The following is a 21,373-nucleotide window of genomic DNA, read 5'->3' as shown; positions in this document are numbered from 1 at the left end:
GGGGAGCTGCCCCGGAAAGAAAGGGTCCACTGCAGCCCCTGACACCCTCCCAGGTCCTCGTCGTTGGCGGGCGCCGACCCCCGCCACATCCCGGGTTTGGCGGGCGGCCCAGCGGGGCGGGCGGGGCGGGCTCCCCTGCGGCGGCGGCGGTGGCGGGCGGGAGGCCGGGGGCGGGTGCGCTGCGGGCGGCGGCCGCGGGGGGCGCTGCGGGGGCCGCGGTTAAAGCCCAGGCGCGGGCGCGCGCGCTCAGAGGGAGCCGGGCCGCCGCCGCCGCCGCCGCGCCCCCGCCCGCCCGCCCGCCCAGCGCCCCGCGGCGGCGCCGGACCCCGGCCGCCCGGTCCCTGCGGCCCCGCGCATGCCGGGAGCCCGCACCGGACCCCAGCCCTGCACCTGAGCGCGGTGCCGGGAGCGCAGGCGGGCGGGCGGGCGGGCCGGGGCCCGGGGGCGACATGGGGAAATTCCAGTCCAAGCACGGTGAGATGCGGGCCGGGGCGGCGGGCCGGGGCCGGCGGGGGGCGCGCGGCGGCCACTCACTGTCCCTTCCCTCTTCCCCGCGCCCTCCGGCCGCGCCGCAGCCTCTGCAGCCTTCAAGCGGAGAGAGAGCCCCGAAGGTGAGCGCGCGGGGCGGCGGCCGGGGCGCGGGACCCGGAGCCCAGAGCGCGATGCGCGTCCTGACCTGGAGCGCGCGGGTGGGGGACACGGCCGCGGGGCCCCCGGGAGCGCGCAGGTCTCCCCGCCGCAGAGCCGGCCCGGCCCGGCCCGGCCCAAGCCCTTCGCCCCAGGCCGCGCGCGCGCGCGGAGAAGGGTGGGCGCGCGGGGCGGCGGGCACGGCCAAGGCGCAGCGCCCAGGGCTTACCCGGCGTCTCCCTCCCTCTTTGGTGCCCTGTTTCCCGCGCGTCCGCCCACGGACTGCAGGGGACAGCTTCGTGGTGTCTGCGTACACGAGTGGCCGCAAAGGCATGGAGGAGGCAGAACGTCGGGGCGGCGGCGTGGAGCACAGTGCGTGGGACAAGCAGGTAGGCGTGGTGGGCCCAGTGGCCACTGGGGCAGGGGGGGAGCGGGAGAGTACTAGCTGCGCCACCCTGACCCCACCGGGCAACAGAAGGCAAAAGCCAGATGGCCGGCGACAGTGACGCCGGCTGGGCGAAGAGAGCCATCTGCCCCTGTCACTGGTGGCCCTGTGGCAAGGCCTCAGTGGTCCAGGCTGGAGGGGTGGGGGCCTGGGCCAAGAATTGCTTTAGCGTCCCTGCACTGGGCAGCAGTGATGGCCAGAATCAAAGGCCACCATGCTGCCTATCTGCCTTGAGGGTGACCCCTGGCCTGCAGGGGAGCTCATGGGAGAGCCAGGCTCCAGACCGACAGCCAAGGCCACCCAGACTGCAGGTGCTGTCAGGGGCCGCAGGGGTCCCTGTCAGGGCTCAGCGTCCCTTTGGGTGGGTCTGGAAGGTGCTGCGTCCAGAAGCAGAGGAGGGCCCAGGCAGCAGAGGGAACACAATGCACAAATTTGCCAGGGTGGAGGGGGGCCGCTGGGTGGCCGGGGCACGAATGTGAACTGGATTTGGGTAGGGAGGTGGCCATGCAGACGGCTGAGCACCCCCCTCTCCCACTGCCTGCTCCCCACCTTGGCCCCAGAGGCCACTGCAGAGGGCACCGCTCACGGGCACGGCAGCTCCCTTTTGGGAAGACCCTCTTCTGGCTGGTTGATCAATGCACCGTTCTGAGTGTGTTTGCACACACCTGGCGGCTTTGTCCTGGGAAGGGGCCGCAAAATGCCCTGAAATGAAACACATGCACGCGTGCCCGTGCCGCTCTCCGCCTCGCGTCCCTGTAGAGACGGGAGGAAGCTGCGTTGTAAGCGACGTGCTGGGTGCCCACAGCGGGGTCGCCTGCGTGTGTGGAGCTCGGCCCTCCCTGGGCGATGACTCTGAGGTGGTCGGCGCGGAGCTCAGAGTGGCCCAGGCTCAGGCTGGCCCTGCACTGCCAGCTGTCCGCCTGGGGGCCTTCTCCCGGGGCGTGGGCAGCATGGGCCTGGGGATGCGCAGGTGGGTGGCCGGCGGGCACTCTTTAGTTCAGAAAGGGGCGCCCACACGTGCTCTGGAAAACAGCAATGCTTCTGCTGTTGCTCTGAGGTTGTAGACCAGGACTGCAGTGGACTCCACGGTCTGGGCCGTGTTTAAACGAACAGCGTGGGTTCGGCCTGAGCTGTCCTCTCGTCCTTGTCCTGCCATGGGCTGGATGTCCTGTGTCCTCCCAAACTCCTATGTTGGGATCGAACCCCAGGGTGATGGTGTTCGGTGGGGGGCCTTTCGGGAGGTGACTCGGACGCGGGGGCAGAGCCCTTGCGATGGCCTTAGCCCTCGAGAGTCCCTGAGAGCGCCCTTGTTCTGTCCGTCACAAGGTTACAGCCAGAAGGCCCCATCAGTGACTCAGGAAGGGGCCCTCAGCAGACACAGGATCTGCCGGCCCCTTGGTCTCGAACGTCCGGCCTCCAGGACTGGGAGCGGTCACTTTCTGCCGTGTATAAGCTCGGTCTGCGGTGCGTTGTCACGGCAACCCGAGCCGACCGAGCCGGCGGCCTCGTTGTGGCGCTTTTCAGCGGGATGAGGAGGGAGCACGCTCGCAGACTGAGGGGTGGTCCTTTCAATCACACCCAGTCTCCCCATCTGCGCCCCGTTTCCTCTTGGCCGTGGGGCTGTGAGGTGCCCCTGCCGGGCGCCGGCCTGGAGTTGGACCTTCTGGGCCAGGGGCTCAGATACCTCACGGCTCCTCCCTCTCCAGGCACGCGTGCCCAGCCGAGCCCCAGACTCGCCCACCACCCCTTCTCCTGGTTGTGCCCGGACATTGCTCGGTTGGGGACATCGCGGCCCCTTCTCTGTGCGGTGTCCAGAGCCCTGCCTTCCCAGGGGTGCCCCGGGCATGGCCAGGCTGACCACACAGGGCATCCAGGACGTCTGACTGGGGCCGGGGGCGACACGTCCTCCTATTTGGAGCTTCCACGCAGGTCAGCCCCCGTGTGCCATGGTGCCCCAAGACCCGTGGCAAATGACCCTGTGGAAAGGAAGTGTGTGTCCACCACCCGCCCAACTCGCCTGTCCTCCCCACCCCCCAGAGAGAGATGAGGTTGGTTTTGCCCGCTAATTAGTGAGCTGTGCCGGCTGCTGCCTGCTTAGTGCACGTCTGAAAGATCTCCGACAAATGGCAGTGTTTTCGGGGCGGGGGGGGACTACCTGCTGCAGGATCTAGAATAGTCTCTCGTCAGTTCTGAGAGACGCCACTTCATTGCCAGGCGCCCCCAGGGGCCAGGGCTGTGCCAGGTGCCGGAGCGTTACAGAGGATCCAGGAAGGGAGTGACGGAGGTTGTGTGGGCGTTAGAGTCATCGGGGGGGGGGGGGGCGGGCACTGGCGGTGCTATTGCCAGGGTGGGGCCACGGGGTCCTGGCGGGGCTCCTGGAGTTTCATCCTTCTCGGCACACGCTTGCTCACTGCCTGTCTGTTGGATTCCTCCTGTGCCCCCTGAGGGGCACCAGAGGTTAGAAGTCGAGAATCACCCCTAAAAATGGAAACTTGCTGCGACTCGAACACGGATTTCTCTTAGGGAAACCTGAAAGGGGGACTCTGCAGCCCGCTGCAGAGACGGTATTTTAACTGAGACTTGGGTCGTGAGTGGGAAGCCCCTCTGGGGCTTTGCCCGCAGCCCAGACGCCTCCCCCCTCCATGTCCCATCAGCGCAGAGCTGCAGGGGGTAAGCACCCAGGAGGGACAGGCTGTGTCCTACGCTGTGGGTGCCCAGCTCCTGTGCAGCCACCAGGCCACAGCCACGTGCAACGAGTGGCCCGTGTGCCTTCCAGCCAGCTGGGTGGTGGGCGCTCTGGCCAGGGCGCAGGTCCACAGACTGAGTGCCAGGCTTCCTCGGCCCTGTGCTGGGGATGCTGTGACCTCTGCAGTCCTGGCCCGAGAAGGGACCCTGCCAGGAGTGCTGTGCTTTCTCTCGGGCGCCCACTGCACACCCAGGCCTTGGGGACCAGCAGCCCTGTTTCTGCCTTTGGGTAGGGCCCAGCCGTGTGGGAGGCCAGCGCAGATGTGCGCAGAGCCTGGGGGCCCCCCTGACATGGGCCTGGGGGCCCAGACCTTGTGGGTCAGTGGGGGAGCCTCCCAGGGTCGGGCGGTAGACGTGCCCCTCCCTGGCCCAGGGTCTAGAATTGCAGGCGGCCCTGCCAACCTGTGCTTAGTCGGGGGAGGCCCTCGGAGCCCCGCTCTGGGGCCAGATTCCACAGAGCGAGGAGGAGCCGTGGGACCGCCACTGGTCTAAGGCCCAGCTTCTGCCAAAGGAGTGAGGGAAGAGCCATGGTGCCACCGTGGCAAGCGCGGTGGGTGCCACATCTGAGCAGCACCTGCCCGTCGCCTCGCCTGGTTGTCGCTTGTGGAGAAGTGGTTTGGTAGGAGAGCTTCACTCTATCATTTCTTAGACAGTCCGGGCGGGTAGGCGGGCGTCGGCCCTCTGTCTGGCCAAATGGTGCCACTTTGAAACAGGCTGTGCGCAGAGGCGCAGCTGCAGTGTCAGCTCGGGGGCGGCGGTTCCGGCTGGCTGCGGGGTGACCGGATGTCAGCTGAGGCCCCTGCCCCGCAGTCCCACGTGGCGCCCTGGGCGCCCTGGTGAAGATCAAGTAGCCCTTCAGCCCTAACTGGAGGGGGGGCAGCGAGCTCGAGGTGCGCCAGCGGGGGTTCTGTCCTGGGCACCGTGACCACCACACTCTCAGGACTCCTGGCCTCTGGAATGAGCTTCCTGGGCACCGCTGTTGCTGAAGTTTGTCAAAGCAGTGACAACACGGTGGCCGGTGGCTCCTTGCCCTGAGCAGGGGCAGCTGCGTGTCATCTGCTCGCGGAAGCGGACAGGTTCACCTGAGCCGAGGCACCGCAGTATGTGCACCGCACCCAGTCTCAGCGCTTCTGGAAGACGTGACCGCGCGGCGTGTGCGGGGCTGGGCTGACCTCCTTGGAGCAAAATAGTGGCCAAGATCTGTATTGCGGTTGCGTCTCCCTTGCAGGCGGCACCCGGTTCTCCTTCAGCCACGTCGTCTGGGCGGCCAGTGCCCGTGCAGAGCCGGCGGGCAGGGCGACCCGGCCTGGGTGGGGCTGGACCGAACTCCCCGCCTCCCCAACCTGCCTCGCTTGGGGTCAGGGGTTTGGTCGTCTCCTTCTCAGGATGTGAGACGTTGAGGCCACGAGTGTCCCTTGTTCTCACCCCCACCGTTGGCCAGGGGGTGACCCCCATTCAGCCCCAACAATCTTGTCAAAGAAATCCTGGGGGCAGACAATGGCTGGGAACCCCAGTCCATGGCTACTTGAGAATGAGGGCTCACCCTGCCCGGGGCTTCCTCTGTCCCCTTGTTAGGAGACGAGGCTGGCATGGTGGCCCAGAGCCACCCAGACCCGGCCAGATGCCAGCCGTCCCTCACGCTCAGTTCTCTGGGCCCCAGCCTGTCCTCCATGGCCCTAGGCTGCATGCTTCAGCTTGGGTCCGACAAGGAAAGATGCGGTGACTGCTTTGCAGAGAGCAGAACAGAACCCGCGCTGGGGCTGCCGGGCACAGGGTCCCTGTTCTCATCCCGGTGCCGGGCGCAAGGGCCGCCCGCTGCTCAGTAAGACAGGTGGTGCTGATCTCGGCTCTTACGCTAGGTGCCCCCAGGCAGGAGGAGCGAGCGCCCTGCCCACACCAGGAGCTGTGAGCTGCGCCCAAGAGTCGGCAGCGCCCCCCAACCCCGGTGCTCCGGGCAGGCGTGGCGGATGTGGGGTCACCGTGGCCCCTGCCTCCTTCTCCCTGAAGGAAAAGCTGTGGCCGCCACCTCCAGAGCAGGGACCCGGTTTGCGGGAGCAGCTGTTCTGGAAGGGTGGATCCATCTCCTGCGTTTGCCCAGCAGCCAGGATTCGAGGGAAGCGCCGCCTGGGCTCCAGGTGGAGCCTCACCTGCGTGGACGCAGCCAAAGGCACCGGAAGGAAAAACCCATGTTGCCTGGAGTGCCCAGGGCTCCTGAGGCAGGCCTGGGGTACGGATGCCCACCTGCCCGCCCGTGCCCCCCAGAGGGCTCTCCATGGGGGGAGGCGGAGAGCACAGCCCTGCAGGGCCGAGGGATGGGGAGGTGGGTCCCGGGACGGGGCAGCAGTCTGCTCTCCCCACGGCCCCTCCTGCCCAGTAGGGCGCCCGCTGGGCGATTCCGCGTGTGGGGCGAGGGGCTGACAGTGTCACAGCAGAAGCCCCAGCCAAGGAGGGGGGCAGGTGCAGCCCTCACCAGGGGGCAGCCTCTGCAGCCGACAGCCTAGGGTTTGCTGTGGCGGCTGTAATGGAGTCCCGTGGACAGACAGACTGACGGGGTGGCTCAGACAGTGGACTTCTTATCTCCGCCCTGGAGGCCGGAAGTCCCAGGGTGGGCGACTGCTTCCCCGGGGCCTCCCCTCCCCACATGCTCACTGGGCCAACCCCCAGAGGGGATGTTCTCGTGTCAGGACACAGGCCCTTGGGATCAGGGTCCACCCCAGTGACCTCGTCTTAACTCAGCCCAGCCCAGCTCCAGCCCAGCCCCAGCTCAGCTCCAGCCCGGGCAGCAGGATTGCAGACGTGGTTGTGGCTGCCTTTGGCACGATGACTTGATTAGCTTACAGCCAGTCTGAGGGCACTGAATTACTGAGTGCTCCAGCAGGGAACCCAGGAAGCCTCTCGGCAGGTGGATTCTGGAGGGGTCTGGGCATCACGTCCCTGGTGCCCCTGAGGTTGAGACTGTCCCTCCTTAGCAGGGAGGAAGCTGCCGGCCGCACGCGGGACAAGGCTCCCCATCTCCAGTGTCACCTCCCTGCAGGGCCCCCCACCCCAGGCCTCTGCCCCCTCCTCCCCGTGGTGCTGCTGCTGAGCTGGTGACCAGCTGCTCCCAGGAGCCCGAGGGGCCTTGCGGGTGCAGTCCCGACGCCAAGCGAGGATCCCCCCGCACCTGGGGCAGAGAGTGGGTCCCCTTCAATGGCGTTAGGAGCCGCTGGCCCTTGCACCGGGCATCGCACAGCCCAGCCATGTCCGGTTTGGGCAAGGCTGACCTGCAGCCCTGGCCAGGCCAGCCTCTGCAGAGCAGCCTCGTGCAGCTGGCCACTGGGCCTCGGGGCCTCGGCTTCGCCGTGAATTTCAGCCTCTCCCGGGTGGTTGTGTGTCTGGTGACCATGCTGCCAGCAGGGAACACAGTCTGCTCAGTCCTGCTGTGGCCAGAGGGACTCGTATTCCAGGGACATTGTACTTCGCTTTGAGCTCTGAAATCAGAGAAGCAACAAGGCACAGAATCATTTTATCTTTTGTCTTTTTTTTTTTTTTTTTTGCCATTTCTTGGGCCGCTCTCGCGGCATATGGAGGCTCCCAGGCTAGGGGTCGACTCGGAGCTGTAGCCACCAGCCTACGCCAGAGCCACAGCAACGCTGGATCCGAGCCACGTCTGCAGCCTACAGCAGAGCTCACGGCAACGCCGGATTGTTAACCCCTGAGCAAGGGCAGGGATCGAACCTGCAACCTCATGGTTCCTAGTTGGGTTCGTTAACCACTGCGCCACGACGGGAACTCCCACAGGATCATTTTAACAAGCCACTGAGCTTGGTGAATCTAGGAGCTGCCGTGGCAGGACCAGGGCCTCCTGCTCACCTAGAACAGGCACCCTATCCATGGCCTTGTCCCGGGCACGTGGTCAGCGATGCAGGGCCCTCGGGGCTCCGTCCTTCCTGTCATCCACAGGCCCCGTGCTGTGATGCTGAACTTCTGGGACTCGGCCTCAGCGGAAGCTCACGGCCGAGTGCAGCCTGGGTTCGATTCTATCTCCTGACCCACAAAAGCCTGCCTTGTGCAGTCCTCTGTGGGTGTCCAGCCCTCCGAGGCCACATCCAGGCCCCTCTGAGGCTTCCCCCCAACCGCAGACTGTCCCGTGGCCCTGCTGCTGCCGGCTCAGCTGGCCTGGGAGGCCCCGGCCTGGGCTGCACTGCTCTGCCCACCAGACCTCCTGCTGCTCGTACAGCCTGCGTCCCCTCCCCGCCCGCCCGGCTTAACGGGAGGGTTCCCCTGGCTCTGCCTTCGCTCCTCACCAGAGCAATCATGGCGCTGCCTCTGCCCTGGGCCCTGAGGTTAGGGGTGGTGTGCTGTGGCAGGTGGAAGATGCACACCTCATCCGTCGCCCATTGGCCCATCCTGGGCACCTGGTTCCCACCGGCCCCAGCCCTGGTGTCCAGGTGCTCTCAGCCTGGCGTCCTTCTCTCCATGCTCAGCCTTCTGGCCTCTTGGCAACAACAAGTCCACGTCTCTGTTGGCCTCTTGCTGCCCAGGAGCATCTGGGGCTGCCCACGGGCTCATCCGTAGGGTCCGAGAGGCACTGAGCCCATGTGCCCAGGACAGCCTAGGGCTGGCAGGATGCGCTGAATGGCTGGGTGCAGAGAAAGGGGCCCGGGGACCGTGGTGCTGTCCTGGGCTGGCAAAGCTGTGGGGACCCTGATAGCTGCATCCTGAGCACACACCTCACATGGGCAGGGGGGTACACCCCTGAGAACACATCTGACACAGACACAGGGCCCCCCAGCACACACCTGACACAGACACAGGCCACCCCCCCCAGCACGCACCTGACACAGACACAGGGCCCACCCCCCCGCACACACCTGACACAGATACAGGGTCCCCCCAGCATGTAGTTTACACAGATACAGGCCCCCTCCAGCACACACCTGACGCAGACACAGGGCCCCCTGGCACACACCTGACACAGACACAGGGGGGCCCAGATGTCTGTCTGCTACCTGCTTGTCACCCACAGAGAGGGGCCACCCTCTCCTCGGGCTGCGGGCAGAGGGCTGAGGAATCCAGTGTTGGGGGCACTGCCTAGGGCCCTGGTTTTCAACCTGTGGTGGATTCTGCCCAAGGGCCCAGGCGAGGGACACTCCGTCCAGCTGCCCGCGGTGTCTCAGCCCCTCCCACACCCTCATAAACGCACCGTGAAGCCAGAAAGTGCTGGAGTTTGTGGGCGAGGAAGGGGGCGGGGAAATGACAGCAGCGAAGAGAATGTCGGGGTCCGGCCTCCGGAGGGACGGGAGCCGCGCGGGAGGCAGACGCAGGGCCGCGGGCTCCGGCCCCCCGCAGGCTGGCCCTGCAGAGGCGTTGCTGGGACCTCTCCTGAGGGACGAGGGACGCTGGCCTGGGCTCCGGGAACTGGGCGAGGCAGGTGCCTGCAGGGCCCAAGGACACACCGAGGCCCTGGTCCTGTGAGCGGGGCGACGCCAAGGCAGCGGGAGGTGGGGGTGGGGGTTCCCCAGGGTGGCCCAACCTGCAGAGCCCTGGGGAGAGCCCCCGGAGAGCCGTGCTTGGGGACACGGACCCACACCACCCGCGAGTTGGCATCTCGGGGCCTCCCGAGCCGGAGCCCTTTCTGTGCTTCCCTTGGTTTGTCTGGGATGGTTCGTCTCCTTAAAACAGACCTGGTTTGGCTGTTGGGAAACGCAGGGCTCTGGGGGCTCCTGACGGCAGCTGCAGCGCAGGCCACACCCCTCAGGGTGGCCGCCCCGGGCGGGGGCGCCAGTGCGGCTGCTGCCTGGGAGAAGGGCCCGTCCTGTGGCTTGTTCTGGGGCCGGAGTAGCCCGTCCCCTGGGTGCTGGGACAGAGGGACCCCGTTCCTGCTCGGGGTTCCGGCGGCAGCTGGAGAAGGGCGGCAAGGCCAGAGTGGATCTCCTTCGCTGCCCAGAGTTCTCCCGCCACACGGCTGTCCTGGGCCTGGCTCTGCTTCTGAGACAAGATCACCATTGACAGAGACACTTCCCAAAGACTTCTGGTGGCCGACAGGCACATGAACAGATGCTCAGTATCGCGCATCACCAGGCGCACGCAAACCCCGTCACCATCAGATCCAACCTCACACCTGTCAGGACGGCTGCCCCCAAAAGACAAGAGACAAGTGCCCTGGTGGCCTAGCAGTTAGGGACTCAGCCTTGTCCCTTCTGTGGCTCAGGTTCGATCCCTGGCCCAGGAATGTCGCAGGCCACGTGGCGCGGTGCGGAGAGAGGGCACCTGCACGTTCTGTAGCTGGGAGGTAAATTGGGCGGCTTCCTCGGAAACCAGTGTGGAGGATCCCGAATAAGCCCAAGACAGAGCCGTCACGTGACCCAGCAACCCCACTCTGGGGGTCTGTCCGAAGGAAACCAAAACCCTAATTCAAAAGCCGTATGCGCCCCATGTGCATCGCAGCATTGTTTACAGCGGCCAGGACTTGGAGGCCGCCTGATTGTCCGCTGACGGGTGGACGGATGGAGTTGTGACGTGTGTGTCCACAGTAGGAATATTATTTGGCATAAAGAAGACAATCTTGCCAAGACATGGGTGACCTTGAGGGTCTGTGCTGAGTCCACTAAGTCAGAGAGAGACAAGTACAAGCTGGTTGTGGGAAAGGGGCCGGGAGGCCCAAACAAGCCAAGGGCAGCTCGCGTCGGGGTTGAGACCAAATTGCTCTCGGGGTGGACTCGGTTCCCGTGTGTGTGCTGGGCCCGCCCCCGGGGCCGGTGGGCAGGTGTTCCCTCGCAGGGCATTTCCCTGATGCTCTGGAGGTGCTTTCAAAGGACGCAACACCCTCATTACCTTCCTCAGGGGAGCTCGGCACGTGGGGTCCTGGGGCTGGAATCACGTAGAAGCTGCTGGCATTTCCAGCCGTGTCTCTGCTGTGGGCACCAGCATCACACACTAGCACGTGGAGCCTCCTAAACTGGAAAACAAGACTTAACACGCAGGGTTCTTCTCCCTCCGGAATGACTCTTCCTGTGACATGAGACGTGAGGCTTTGACGCGAAGGAAAGAGAACGAGAGGCCCGGCAGTTTTTCCAGAGGAAGAATTCGGAGAGGGGACGACGCCTCTGGGCCTGCGTCTCAAACCCGGTGGTCGCCGGCACAGGAGCGGGGCCGTGGGTCTGCGCTGTGCTCCGTGCGTTTTGCGCCGGGGAAGCGCGGAGGCAGAGCGGGCGCCGGAAGCTTGATCCCTGTGGTCTTCCTTTTCCGCTGAGGTTTCTCCCTGTTACCTCTGGACACAGACGCAGAGGCGGGCGTGACGGGGAGCAAAGCCAAGTCTGCAGGTTCGTAGCAAAGTGATGGAGGGTTAAACTGGAAACAGAGTCGCAGGTACTGAGAACCAGAATCCCTGAAGAATTTGGGGCCCATCTTAGGACCACTGCTCCGTCACCCGGGGTAGAGACTGGGTGGTGGTGGGGTGTGTACAAACGCGTGGGTACACCTGTGTCCGTGCACACACGTACGTGTCTGAGTTCGTGCACGCGTGTGCGGATGTGGGCTGTAGAGAGAGCGTCTTCCTGATGCTGCGGTTGTCAGGCTTCCCTGCACAGTCTAGTGGGGGTTCTTCCCCGGGGGTGGCCTGGGTGTCCCCGCATAACCTGTTCACCCCTGTGCTGGGCGCCGGCCTCCGGCCTTCCTCCCGCAGGTGTGGCAGCCATTCTCTGGCGGGTCCCAGCGAGGGGCCGGGGGCCTCTCAGGGGTCTGGGTTGGGACGAGGCTGCCGACAAAGAAGCTGCCGTGGGCCGGGTGCACGGGGTGTGACACGTCCTGCGCCTTCGCCCATTAAAACGAGCAGGATCCCCAACCGCCACGCTGGGCCGGGAGGGAGGCGGGACAGAAGGGACCCCCTTTCCCTCCTCACGCAGGAAGCAGGGATGGCAGCGAGCAGGCCCACGGGGTTGGGGGCGCTTCTCTCAGGAGACCCTTTGACCCCCAGACACGGAGCTTCTGGACGTAAAGTGCAAATTTGTTTTTTGCAGAGTCTGGTTAAACAGCCCTAACCAGGAAGTGTCCAGGTCTAGAAATGTCCCTGGGGTCTTGAAGCCGAAGCCGGAGGGTCTGGGGTCTGGGGAGGCCACCGGCCCCTCCCCGAGGCTTCGCGGTCCTGAGTCTTCAGTTCACAGTCACGGCCACAGCGGCCCTGGACGGAGACGCTCCGTGGGCCTCCCCGCACGAGGAGGGGATCACTAGGCCCGTAAAGCTGCGATGGCCCGTCCGAAACTGTTTAGCCTCCAGGGCCTCCAGTCAGCTCTGCCCCGCAGCCCCAAAGCCGCCTCCGTCTCCCTCATGGGTGTTTCTGAGCTGTGTCCCCTCCATCAGTGGGCGAAGTGGAGGCGCAGCCTCTGACTTCGTAAAGAGCCTCTGAGGCCACGTCCAGCCTGCCGCCTGCTGCCCCACTAAGCCCCCTTGCCACCCACGCAGCTGCGCCCTGACCTTGACTCTGCCTCTCCCCAGCCCCGCCCTGGAGTCCCGCCCTTGCCTTCTCCCCACGCCCATCCCGCCCACGTCCAGGGACCTGACAGCCCTGAGTGGGTTCCTGGCGCCCAGGTGGCCCAGGTCGTCCTTGCCTGGATGTCACGTCACCCCCGGCCCCTGCCCAGCCCCGGGCCCCTCCCAAACAGCCCCGAAGCAGCCTTGGTCCCCCGCCGCACAAGCCTGCTGGTCCCTCCCTGGGCCCCGCCACGGCCCTCAGCCTTTCCAGCTCCACAAACGCCGCCCCGAGGCTCACCGCAGCCCCACGTCCCCACCATCTGCCGTGACCAGGCAGGCAGCTCCTGGTCCCTGGTCCCCGCCCCACCCGGGCTGCCCAGTCCTGGGGCTGCTGCCCTTCACCCTCGAGGAGGCGGGGCTGGCCTTCGGCTTCTGGAGAGCTCCCTGACTGGGAGCTGGAGTCGGTGTGGCGCCCCCAGGGCCCTCCCCACAAGCTGCTTTAGAACCACCTGCGTTACCTGCTCGGGGCGTCTCCTGCCCCCCACCCCACCCTTGCCAGTGAGGGCCATCAGTGTCCTGCATGCAGTCCCGGCTGAGCTCCAGGGCTGCAGGATGTGGATGGCGTGAACGACGCTGAGTGGGCAGCCCGGGGGAGGGCACAGGCGCTCCGCCGCAGGGAGGTGCCCTGGGAACCCGGGAGCATGTTTGCTGCAGGTGTTGGGACGTGGACGGCTGCGTGACACCTGGTGGACAGCACCTTCTGGATAATTTCTGTGGCCCTGGGCTTGGCCCCCGCAGGACCCCAAGCGTCCTGAGGGACCTGGGGAGCATCTGTTCTACCGAGAGCCCTTTTCTGGAGGACGCCCCCCACAGGCCCACTCTGTGCCCTCCTCCTGGTGCTCCCTGGCCCTCCCCCGCCCCGAGGCCCTCCCCCACCCACAGGACCCCTGTCTTCTCCTCTCTCCCAGACTGGACTCCGCCCACGGGGGGCCTCTCCCGCCCCCGCCCCAGCACACCTCATCCTGTCTGTTGAGGCCCCGATCCCCAGGCTCCCCCAACCCCTGGGAAGAGTTTGGGTTCAGCTCACCCGGGACTTTGAAGGGAAGCCCAGTGCAGGCTTGAAAGAGAGTTGCCTGCCCTTCCTGGGACAAAACAAACCTGAATTAACCTGAGAGCTGCTGGCGGGGTCTTGACACGGCTTTCTGGCTGCGTGGGGGGAGGAGAAGCTCCTGGAAGGTCGGGTTCTGAGCACTGCCCCCCAACACACACACACACAAACACACACACACCTGCGCGCGCGCGCGTCAGCTGGAGTTCAGCACAGAGTCTGGCAGGGTTCAGGATGGTGGCTGCTGGGGACAGTGACCCAGGGTCCTGACGGGTCCCCTGCAGGGTGAGAGGGGCTGGGATGGGGCGGTGGGGACCCCGCAGCGAAGGAAAAGGGGGAGAGTAAAGTGGGCCGCCGACGCCTGGGAGTGACAGCAAGTGGCGGGCGCGGGCGCAGAAAGCGCTCCTCAGCCGGGGGTCTGCAGGAGGTCAGACCCTGGTCCAGCGTGGGTGGGATGCGGGGTCCAGGGCGCCACCCCGTGTCACCAAGGAGGACCCCCTTCAGGCAGCAGGGGAGCAAGAAGGCAGAGGCCAGACGAGTGAGAGGCACGGTTGGAGGGTTTTAGCTGCAGGGGGCTCAGAGCTGGAGGGGGCGCCAGGCTCAGCTGAGTGGGGCCGGCCCGCCCTGGAAGGCACTGCTGCGAGAGGGGCCCTTGCTGGGGGACGTTGGAGATGGGGCCGGTCTGCGCCTTCTTCCTGCGCAAGGGTTCGGTCCCCCTGGCGGGGAGGGGCCGCGCGTCCTGCCCGAAGCCCTGTGGTAGGTTTTCCCTGTTGCAGTTAAAGCTCTTGGCCCTTCGATTCAGCCAACACAGCACAGATGGAGGGGCATCTCTGTGTCACCAGGAAGGACGTGACTGACCGCCCCCGTCGCAGGGACGAGAAGGGAAAACCTGCGGCTGTTCTTTCTCCTCCTCGATCGCTTTGCGTTGCATCCAGGGTCGTTGTCTTGGAGCTCAAACACCACGTGTGCTAATGTCGGGGCGGCTCGTCCACGTTCTGCCGTCCGGCCGAACGGGGGGCCCCACTGGCTGCGTTGCTCAGACTGCCGGTCCTGGCCTGGTCCGAGTGCTCTGGGGGCCGAGCGAGCGTCTCGGGGTCCAGCCAAGGGCTGTGCAGACCCCACTCTGGCCCCTCCCCACCCAGAGCGTTTGCTGTCTTGTCTGGACCCAGCACAACCCCCACAGCAAGCGCTCAAATTACTTTAAAGCCCCGAACATGGAATGACCCCCTGAACCTCCAGTGGCTTTGCGCACCTGTGAGGTCCCGGGTGTCTCAGCCGAGCCCCACGGGACCCAGCCGCCCGCCGGCCCAGGGCCTCGGCTCTTTCACCTGCGACTGCTCTTCTGGCCAGAGGCGCTGTGCTCAGTGCCTGTCAGACCCTTAGGCCCAGAGGGGAGGGTGGTGGTTGCCGTTCTTGTCCTTCCGTGACTGGCCGGGATGAGACAGGAGCCAGGGGGCAGGCGGGTGTCCAGTCCTGTGCCCGCCTCTCAGCTCAGACCAGGTCCGGGGCATTCTCAGGGCGGCGGCACCCTCGGGCAGCCCGTGGGGCTCATTTTGAAGCAGCGGTGCTCCTGTGGGGCCGTGTCTGGTCCCGGAGATGGTTCTGAAGGAGCCAGGAACCCGTGGGATATGCGTTTGACTTTCAAAACCTGAGGCTTGGTGGGCGGGCAAGGTTGGCGGTTCTGGTCCCGGCCCCCGGAGCACGTGCCGGGATGGGCACGGATGGCCCGGTCCTCTCTCCCGCAGGAGCTGCCTGGCGGCGACCTCAAGGAAGGGCCTTTCTGGGAAGACCAGTGCGCCCTGGAGGGTGAGTTCTGACCCCTGGCCTCACCGCCTCCACCTCCTGGGCCCTGGCTCCCGCCCAGGACCCTGAACAAGCTGAGCCCCTGGCCACATGCACAGCCCACACCCCACCCTCTCAACTTACCTGCCAAACCCAAACCAACCCTGGGCAGCCGCGGTCCACACGACGGCCATGAGCAGGTGCAGGCGGCTGCATTCCCCAGGCCTGAAAGCAAGCCGTCCGTCCAGGGGTTCCCATCATGGCTCAGTGGTAATGAATCTGACCAGTAACCATGAGGACGCAGGTTCGATCCCTGGCCTGGCTCAGTGGGTGGCTGTGGCTGTGGCTGTGGTGTAGGCTAGCAGCTATAGCACTGATTCATCCCCTAGCCTGGGAATTTACATATGCCGCAAGTGCAGCCTTAAAAAGACCAAAAGAAAAAAAAAAAAAAACAAAAACAGCTGTCCATCAAGCCTGCTTAGAAATGCAGCTCACTTGGGCTGCTCCGGACCAGCACCTGGGGTTCGGAGAAGCAGAGTCAGGGGCCCCGCCTCCACCTCCTCAGGTCCCATGAGCCCCAGGCAGGCGGATGGGCCATCAGCGAATCCCTGGCTCAGGTGTGGGTCTGCCATGCTGTGTTAGTGCCCGGCTGCCCATATGGTCAGCGTGTGACACGTGCCACCCAGGTCCCTGCCCATGTGCCCCCTCAGGGGGGCGGGCGCAGCTGTGCACTGCGCTGGGTGAGCCCAGGCCTGGGGGAGGGCGGGGAGTCCCCAGGGTGCAGGGCCGCCCGCAGCTGCATGAGCACCTGTCCAGGGGCCGAGCCTGCTCCCCCAACACCCAGGCAGAAGGAGCCCAGAAACTAGAGAGCTCGTGGTCCAGCCACGCCCAGAGCGCGGGGTTGAGGGAGGGAAGCGGGGCCCTGTGGTGACCGTCCTGGAGGCCCCTCGGGCAGGGCCCCCCCTGCTTCGGAGCCACTGCCGGCCCCGGGGGCGGGGGCAGAGGAGGGCCACCTGCCGTCCGTGTTCCCGAAGGACAGGGTCATCTGAGACCCGTCTGGAGAGGACCAGAGGCTTGGCGAGGACTCGGTGGCTCAGGGCCACACTCCCCACCCTCTCTGCCCTGCGTTGCCCCCGGGCTCGGCCCTTCTCACCCGCTTGTCCCTCCAGTGGCACTGCCGCCTGAGAGGGCTGAGGGCCGGGAGGGCCCAGGACAGCTCTTCGGTACAGACGGTGGAGAAAGAGCCGCAAACCGCGAGGGCCCCCGGTGGCTGGGCAAGAAGCGCCTCAACGTGGACGTAGGTCTTCCTGCCGCTCCTCTCGTGCGGGCGGCCGGGGGCCCGGCGGCTCCCTGTGGTAGCCCCAGACCACGGCCGGGGGTGGGGGGCGCCGGCTGGTCGGAGGGACCTCCCCGGGCATCAGTGCAGCACGCGGAATGACCTGGAAGCCTGCCAGGAGGGGAGGGGCCCCTTTCCTGGAGGGTCAGGGCTCCCAGCGCAGGGGTGAGCACGACCCGCCCCCTCTGTCCCCCGCCCCCTGCAGGCGCTCCAGTGCGACGTCTCGGTGGAGGAGGACAACCACCAGGAGTGGACGTTCACGCTCTACGGCTTCGACAACAGTGGCAAAGCCACCAGAGAGGTGACACGCTGTGTCCGGGTCATGCGGTCCTCTGAAGGGCACTGGCAGATGACGAGGCGGGGGCTTTGTGCTGGGGGGACGCTGAGCCCCTCTCTAGGCTGGGAGGGGGGCAGGGCAGGGGCCACAGGACCAGGTACCTGGCGAGCCGTCTGTGCCACCCGCTGTCCTGGCTCCCAGCCTGGCCGGCAGCACCCATCGGGCAGGCTCGCGTGTCGAGGGGCAGAGTGTGCCCGGCAAGGAAGCAGACAGGCTGGTTGGCTGCAGCCAGCGTGTTTGAGTCAAGACCACAACTTCAGGAGTTTATCTGTTGGCTCAGTCCCTTGAACACAGGCTCGGTTTGAGATTTTACTGTCAGAGCGAGGCGGGTGATCCTAGCTGAGCGCTGGCCTGGCCGCTGGGCCCACCCGCGGGGCCGGGGCCGCCGGCTCAGACGAGCTCTGGCTCCAGCCGGGCTGCGCTGGGACGCTGACGCTGAGCCAGACAGGCCGCAGCCCGGGCGGGCCCTCCCCCGCCAGGCCGCCTGTCCTGACGCCCGCGCCCGTCCCCAGGACATGTCGAGCCTGATGCACACCATCTACGAGGTGGTGGACGCCTCCGTCAGCCACTCCTCTGGCGGCAGCAAGACCCTCCGCGTGAAGCTGACCGTCAGCCCGGAGCCCGCCGGCAAGAGGAGGGAAGGGCCCCCCGCCGTCCAGGGTGAGGGGCTCGGGCTGCGGGTCTCCCTGCTCAGACGCCTGTAGACCCTGCTGTCACGGCAGCTGCCCCCGACCCCCGCCCCACGCCCCTGCCCCCACTGGCCTCTCCACGGCGCCCACTCGCCGTGCCCTGGGTACTTGGTCCTAGTGCCCCCTCAGGACAAAGACCGCTACGGTGCCCTGAACGTGGAAAGAAGGGCCTGGCACCAGGCAGAGGCTCGAGCTTGTTCAGCGAATGAATGTGTGCGTGGGGGGTGGGGGAGGAGCGCGCGAGCCAGGGAGGGAGGGAACAAGGGCGCCCGCCTGCCTCTTTCAGACCGGGAGCCCATCCGCTGCAGGACGGAGGGGGAGCTCGCCGAGGACCCCAGGGTGGCCGACAAGAGGCTGTACCTGCACATCAGGTGGGGGACCGGGCCCAGCCCCGCCTCCTCATGGGGGAGCTGCCCACCGCCCCTGCCTCCTGCAGGCGTCAGGTGGTCTCCTCAGGGTGGCGTGCCAGGCCGGTGAAGGCCGGACGCTGTGGGGGCGCGTTCCCTGCCGTCTGAGATGCTGTGGGGCTTGCAGGGCAGCGAGGGGTCAGCCTCAACTTTGCACTGGCCGTGGTGGTGACCCGGCAGTGGCTGCAGAGGCCAGGGGGTTCCCAGTGGGTGGGGGTGCGGGTCAGAGCAGAAGTCAGCGCCCCCTGCCCTGTGCTCCATGCAGGAGGCCCCACCCCGACGCCCACCTCTACTCTGAGCGGGGGTCCTACTGTGTGGACGAGAACACGGAGCGGAGGAACCACTACCTGGACCTGGCCGGGATCGAGAACTACACGTCCAGATTCGGGCCGGGTAGGGGCGGGCACGGTGCCAGGGGGATGCCAGCGGGTCCCGGGTCCCTGTGGCGAACCGCAGCGGCAGCTGTGCGGGTGGGGACCCACGGCAGGTGGGCCAGCCCGGGGCCTGCAGAGGGTCTCACGCGCACTCCCATTTGCAGGGTCCCCTCCGGCGCAGGCCAGGCAGGAGCACCAGGCCAGGGCCCCGCACCCCCAGGGCAGGTCGCGCTCCCAGGAGTCAGATGCGCATGCCACGCACCACCGCCGGTGCCAGCTGCCGCCAGAGCACGCCCTGCTGGCTGTCGAGCCCGTCCCCCGGGCGCTGGACCTGCAGCCCCGGCCGAAGGGGCAGGAGAAGCAGTTCCTGAGGTCCCCCCAGGGCTCGGGGAGGCCGCCAGGCGGGGGCAGGCCCGGGAGGTCCTTCAGCTACCACCCGCCGCCCCCGACCCCGCAGGCCCCCAGGACGGCCCCCACCTCCCGCAGCCCCCGCCCCCGCCCTACGGCCACCGGCGCTGCCGGCAGAGGGGCAGGGAGGGCCACTCGCCGCTCAAGGCCGCGCTGGGCCAGCCCCCAGTGCTGGAGCACGAGGTGGTGCGGGACCTGCCGCCCGTGCTGCTGGGCGAGGCCCTGGCGGTGCCCGTGGTCCAGCGCCACGAGCACCACCACCACCACGAGCACCACCACCACCACCACCACCACCACCACCCCCCGGCCTAGATGCCCGCCGCCCGCTTCCGTGCGCCCGCTTCAGAGCTGTTGTGTGAACCTGCCGGCACGCGTGTAGCTTTGGCCCCCACCCCCGCTCTCGCCCCGGCCCCAAAGCAGCCCCGAGGGGCCCCGCGCAGACGTGTGGTGTCTGTCCACCCGGAGCCGCGCTGTGAGTGCTTTGCTGGCAGGGAGGGCGCGAGCCCGCAGGCCCCGGGGGAGCAGTCGGCCCTTGGGTGGCCACGTGGGTGGGCCCGGTAGCTCCTCGTGGAGTCGCCACCAAGTCAGGGGTGACCGCTGAGAGGAGGGTGGCCGCCTGGGCCGGGAGGTGTGGGCCCCCCAGACGCGCGCACAGCCCGCCAGGCGCGAGGTGGCTCCTGTCCTCCATGGACTCTGAGAGCATCCGCCGCGGGCACAGCTGCAGCTTTGCGAACGCGTGGCTCCCTCGCGAGGCTGGACGTTGCCGAAAGCACGAAGCCCGGGGCGTCCACCACCCCCACCCCCCACCCCGCACAGGCAGGAAGCTGCTGCCGCTTGGCCCATGTGAGCAACTTGTGAATTTGTGCAGCTGGTTTTGTATTTGCCTCCTTGCCGCCCGACTTTAAGGATAAAACAAATTAGTGGTCGCCTTGTGACGGAGCTTCTCCCCAGTCATAATAAAGAAGCGTGCATTTGGTAACCTGTCATTCCTTGTGCCGTGTCATTCGTGTGTCTCCAGTCCTGCTGGGTGGCACCTTCCCGTGGCATATCGGGTGGTCACCACCCTGCACCCCTGGCCTGGCTGCACCCCCAGGACCACACGGGGAAGCAGATGCCCACCTGGGAGAAAGGCCGTGACACAGCGGACGAGGCCCTCGCAAGTCAGCGGGGCCGCGTCCAACTTCAGGGGCCACTCCTGGCTGCTGGGCTGCACGGGAGCCACAGGCTCTGATGCCAAGCCCACCCTCCTTGCCGGCCACCAGGAAGGCCATGTGGTGCCAGGCCAGGTGGAGGAGAGCTGCCTTTTGTCACAGAAACAAAGGCCCTCGTTGCTGCCTTAAGTGTAACTTGGGTACTGGGTGATCTCGAACTGGACCAAGCTGTGTCCTGCACCCTCAGGAAAGCCCTTCTGGAAAGGACGTTGCCAAATAAAGCTGGTATTGAGTGAGTGAAGGTGTTCTCTGTGGTTCTCTGGGGTGTGGCCCCCGGTCCTTGGCTTCTCGTGTGGCACCTGTGTGGGACGTGGCAGGAGGCCACCCTGCCCAGGTCCCACGCCACCCCCAGTAGTCCCTCTGCCCACACCCATCAAGCTTACCTGGCCAGAGGTGACCCCTGTGCCGCCCCCGCCCCCCGGCACGCGCCTGCCCCCTGGGGCTTGCAACTTGTCGTGGGCACCAGGCTGTGTGCAGCAGGAGCCCTGCGAGCACACTGGCCAGTCCCCGGGCCAAGCCTGGAAGGATGCGGGTTCTTCTCAGCCACCCACAGAAAAGAGGGACTTGAGCCTCCTGTGGGCCTCACGAGCCACAGGCTCCCCCCAGACACCCGCAGCACCTCTGTTAGGGTGGAGGGTGGGGCTTGGGGATCACGGCCTAGCAAGGGGCAAACCATGGGCAAGCCCGCGCCCCCGGCCGCCCCCTCGCCCTCTGAAGCACATGCAGTCTGTGGGAAGGGGGTGTGGGGGGGGTGCTGGCCCGGCTGCACCCCCGGCAAGACCCCAGGACATGACACACTGTGCGGGGCGGGGGCCACCACCCTTGAGAGATGCAGCCAGCAGCACGCCCCAGACGCGATCAGCACTCAGGGCCAGGGTTCGAGCCGTTGCTGACGTCCACGCCAAGGGGTGGTGCTGGACAAGAGCGTGAGCGCCCCGAGTTGAGGGCAGCACCAGAGGGGGGTCTGGGAGGGAATCGGGGTCCGACCTGACCAGGAAAATGGGGAGGCCCAGACCGCCAACGTGGGAGTGGGAGGTGGCCAGCAGGGCAGTGGCCAGGGCGGGCCACGGGTTAGAGGCAGCCTCAGGACAGCCCCTCAGGCCACACAGAGGGGCTTGGGGGGCCACCCCTGTCTTGTCCACTGGCCCGGGTTCCACCAGATGTGAATTCTGGCAAGAGGCCCGCCCTGCCACACCCCTGGCTTCCTGGCCTCCCGCAGGGAGAAGGCTGTGCAGCCAGGTGACTGCGTCTCCGGCCCCAGGCCGGGGAGGTGGGGAGACCCTGGGATGGGGCCATGGGGAGGCGGAGGGGGCAGCTCTGGGACGGGAACCCAGGGCCATCAAGCGAGTGGGCAGCGCCCAGTGGGCCGGATGCAGGCCTCCCCGCCGCTGAGAGGGTGGAGGCCCCTGAGCACTGAGCATGAGGCCGTGGGGTCTGGGATTGGAGGAACTTT

The 21,373-nt window shown here is 66.7% G+C and overlaps 1 protein-coding gene across 1 annotated transcript; it reads left to right on the top strand.

The window, feature by feature from the left end:
* NKD2 (naked cuticle homolog 2) lies at positions 239 to 19,695 on the top strand. The gene is given in 11 exon segments (XM_021077139.1): positions 239 to 474; positions 576 to 611; positions 916 to 1,016; positions 15,122 to 15,182; positions 16,328 to 16,455; positions 16,700 to 16,795; positions 17,344 to 17,491; positions 17,807 to 17,891; positions 18,193 to 18,320; positions 18,466 to 18,732; positions 18,735 to 19,695. Coding segments are annotated over 11 exon segments (1,362 nt in total). The 5' UTR covers positions 239 to 449; the 3' UTR covers positions 19,022 to 19,695.

The sequence above is a fragment of the Sus scrofa genome, chromosome 16, assembly GCF_000003025.6.
Source record: "Sus scrofa isolate TJ Tabasco breed Duroc chromosome 16, Sscrofa11.1, whole genome shotgun sequence".
In the NCBI taxonomy this organism is placed as follows: Eukaryota; Metazoa; Chordata; class Mammalia; order Artiodactyla; family Suidae; genus Sus; species Sus scrofa.
The sequence above is the reverse complement of the archived record's forward strand: the minus strand, read 5'-3'. Positions and strand labels throughout refer to the sequence as shown.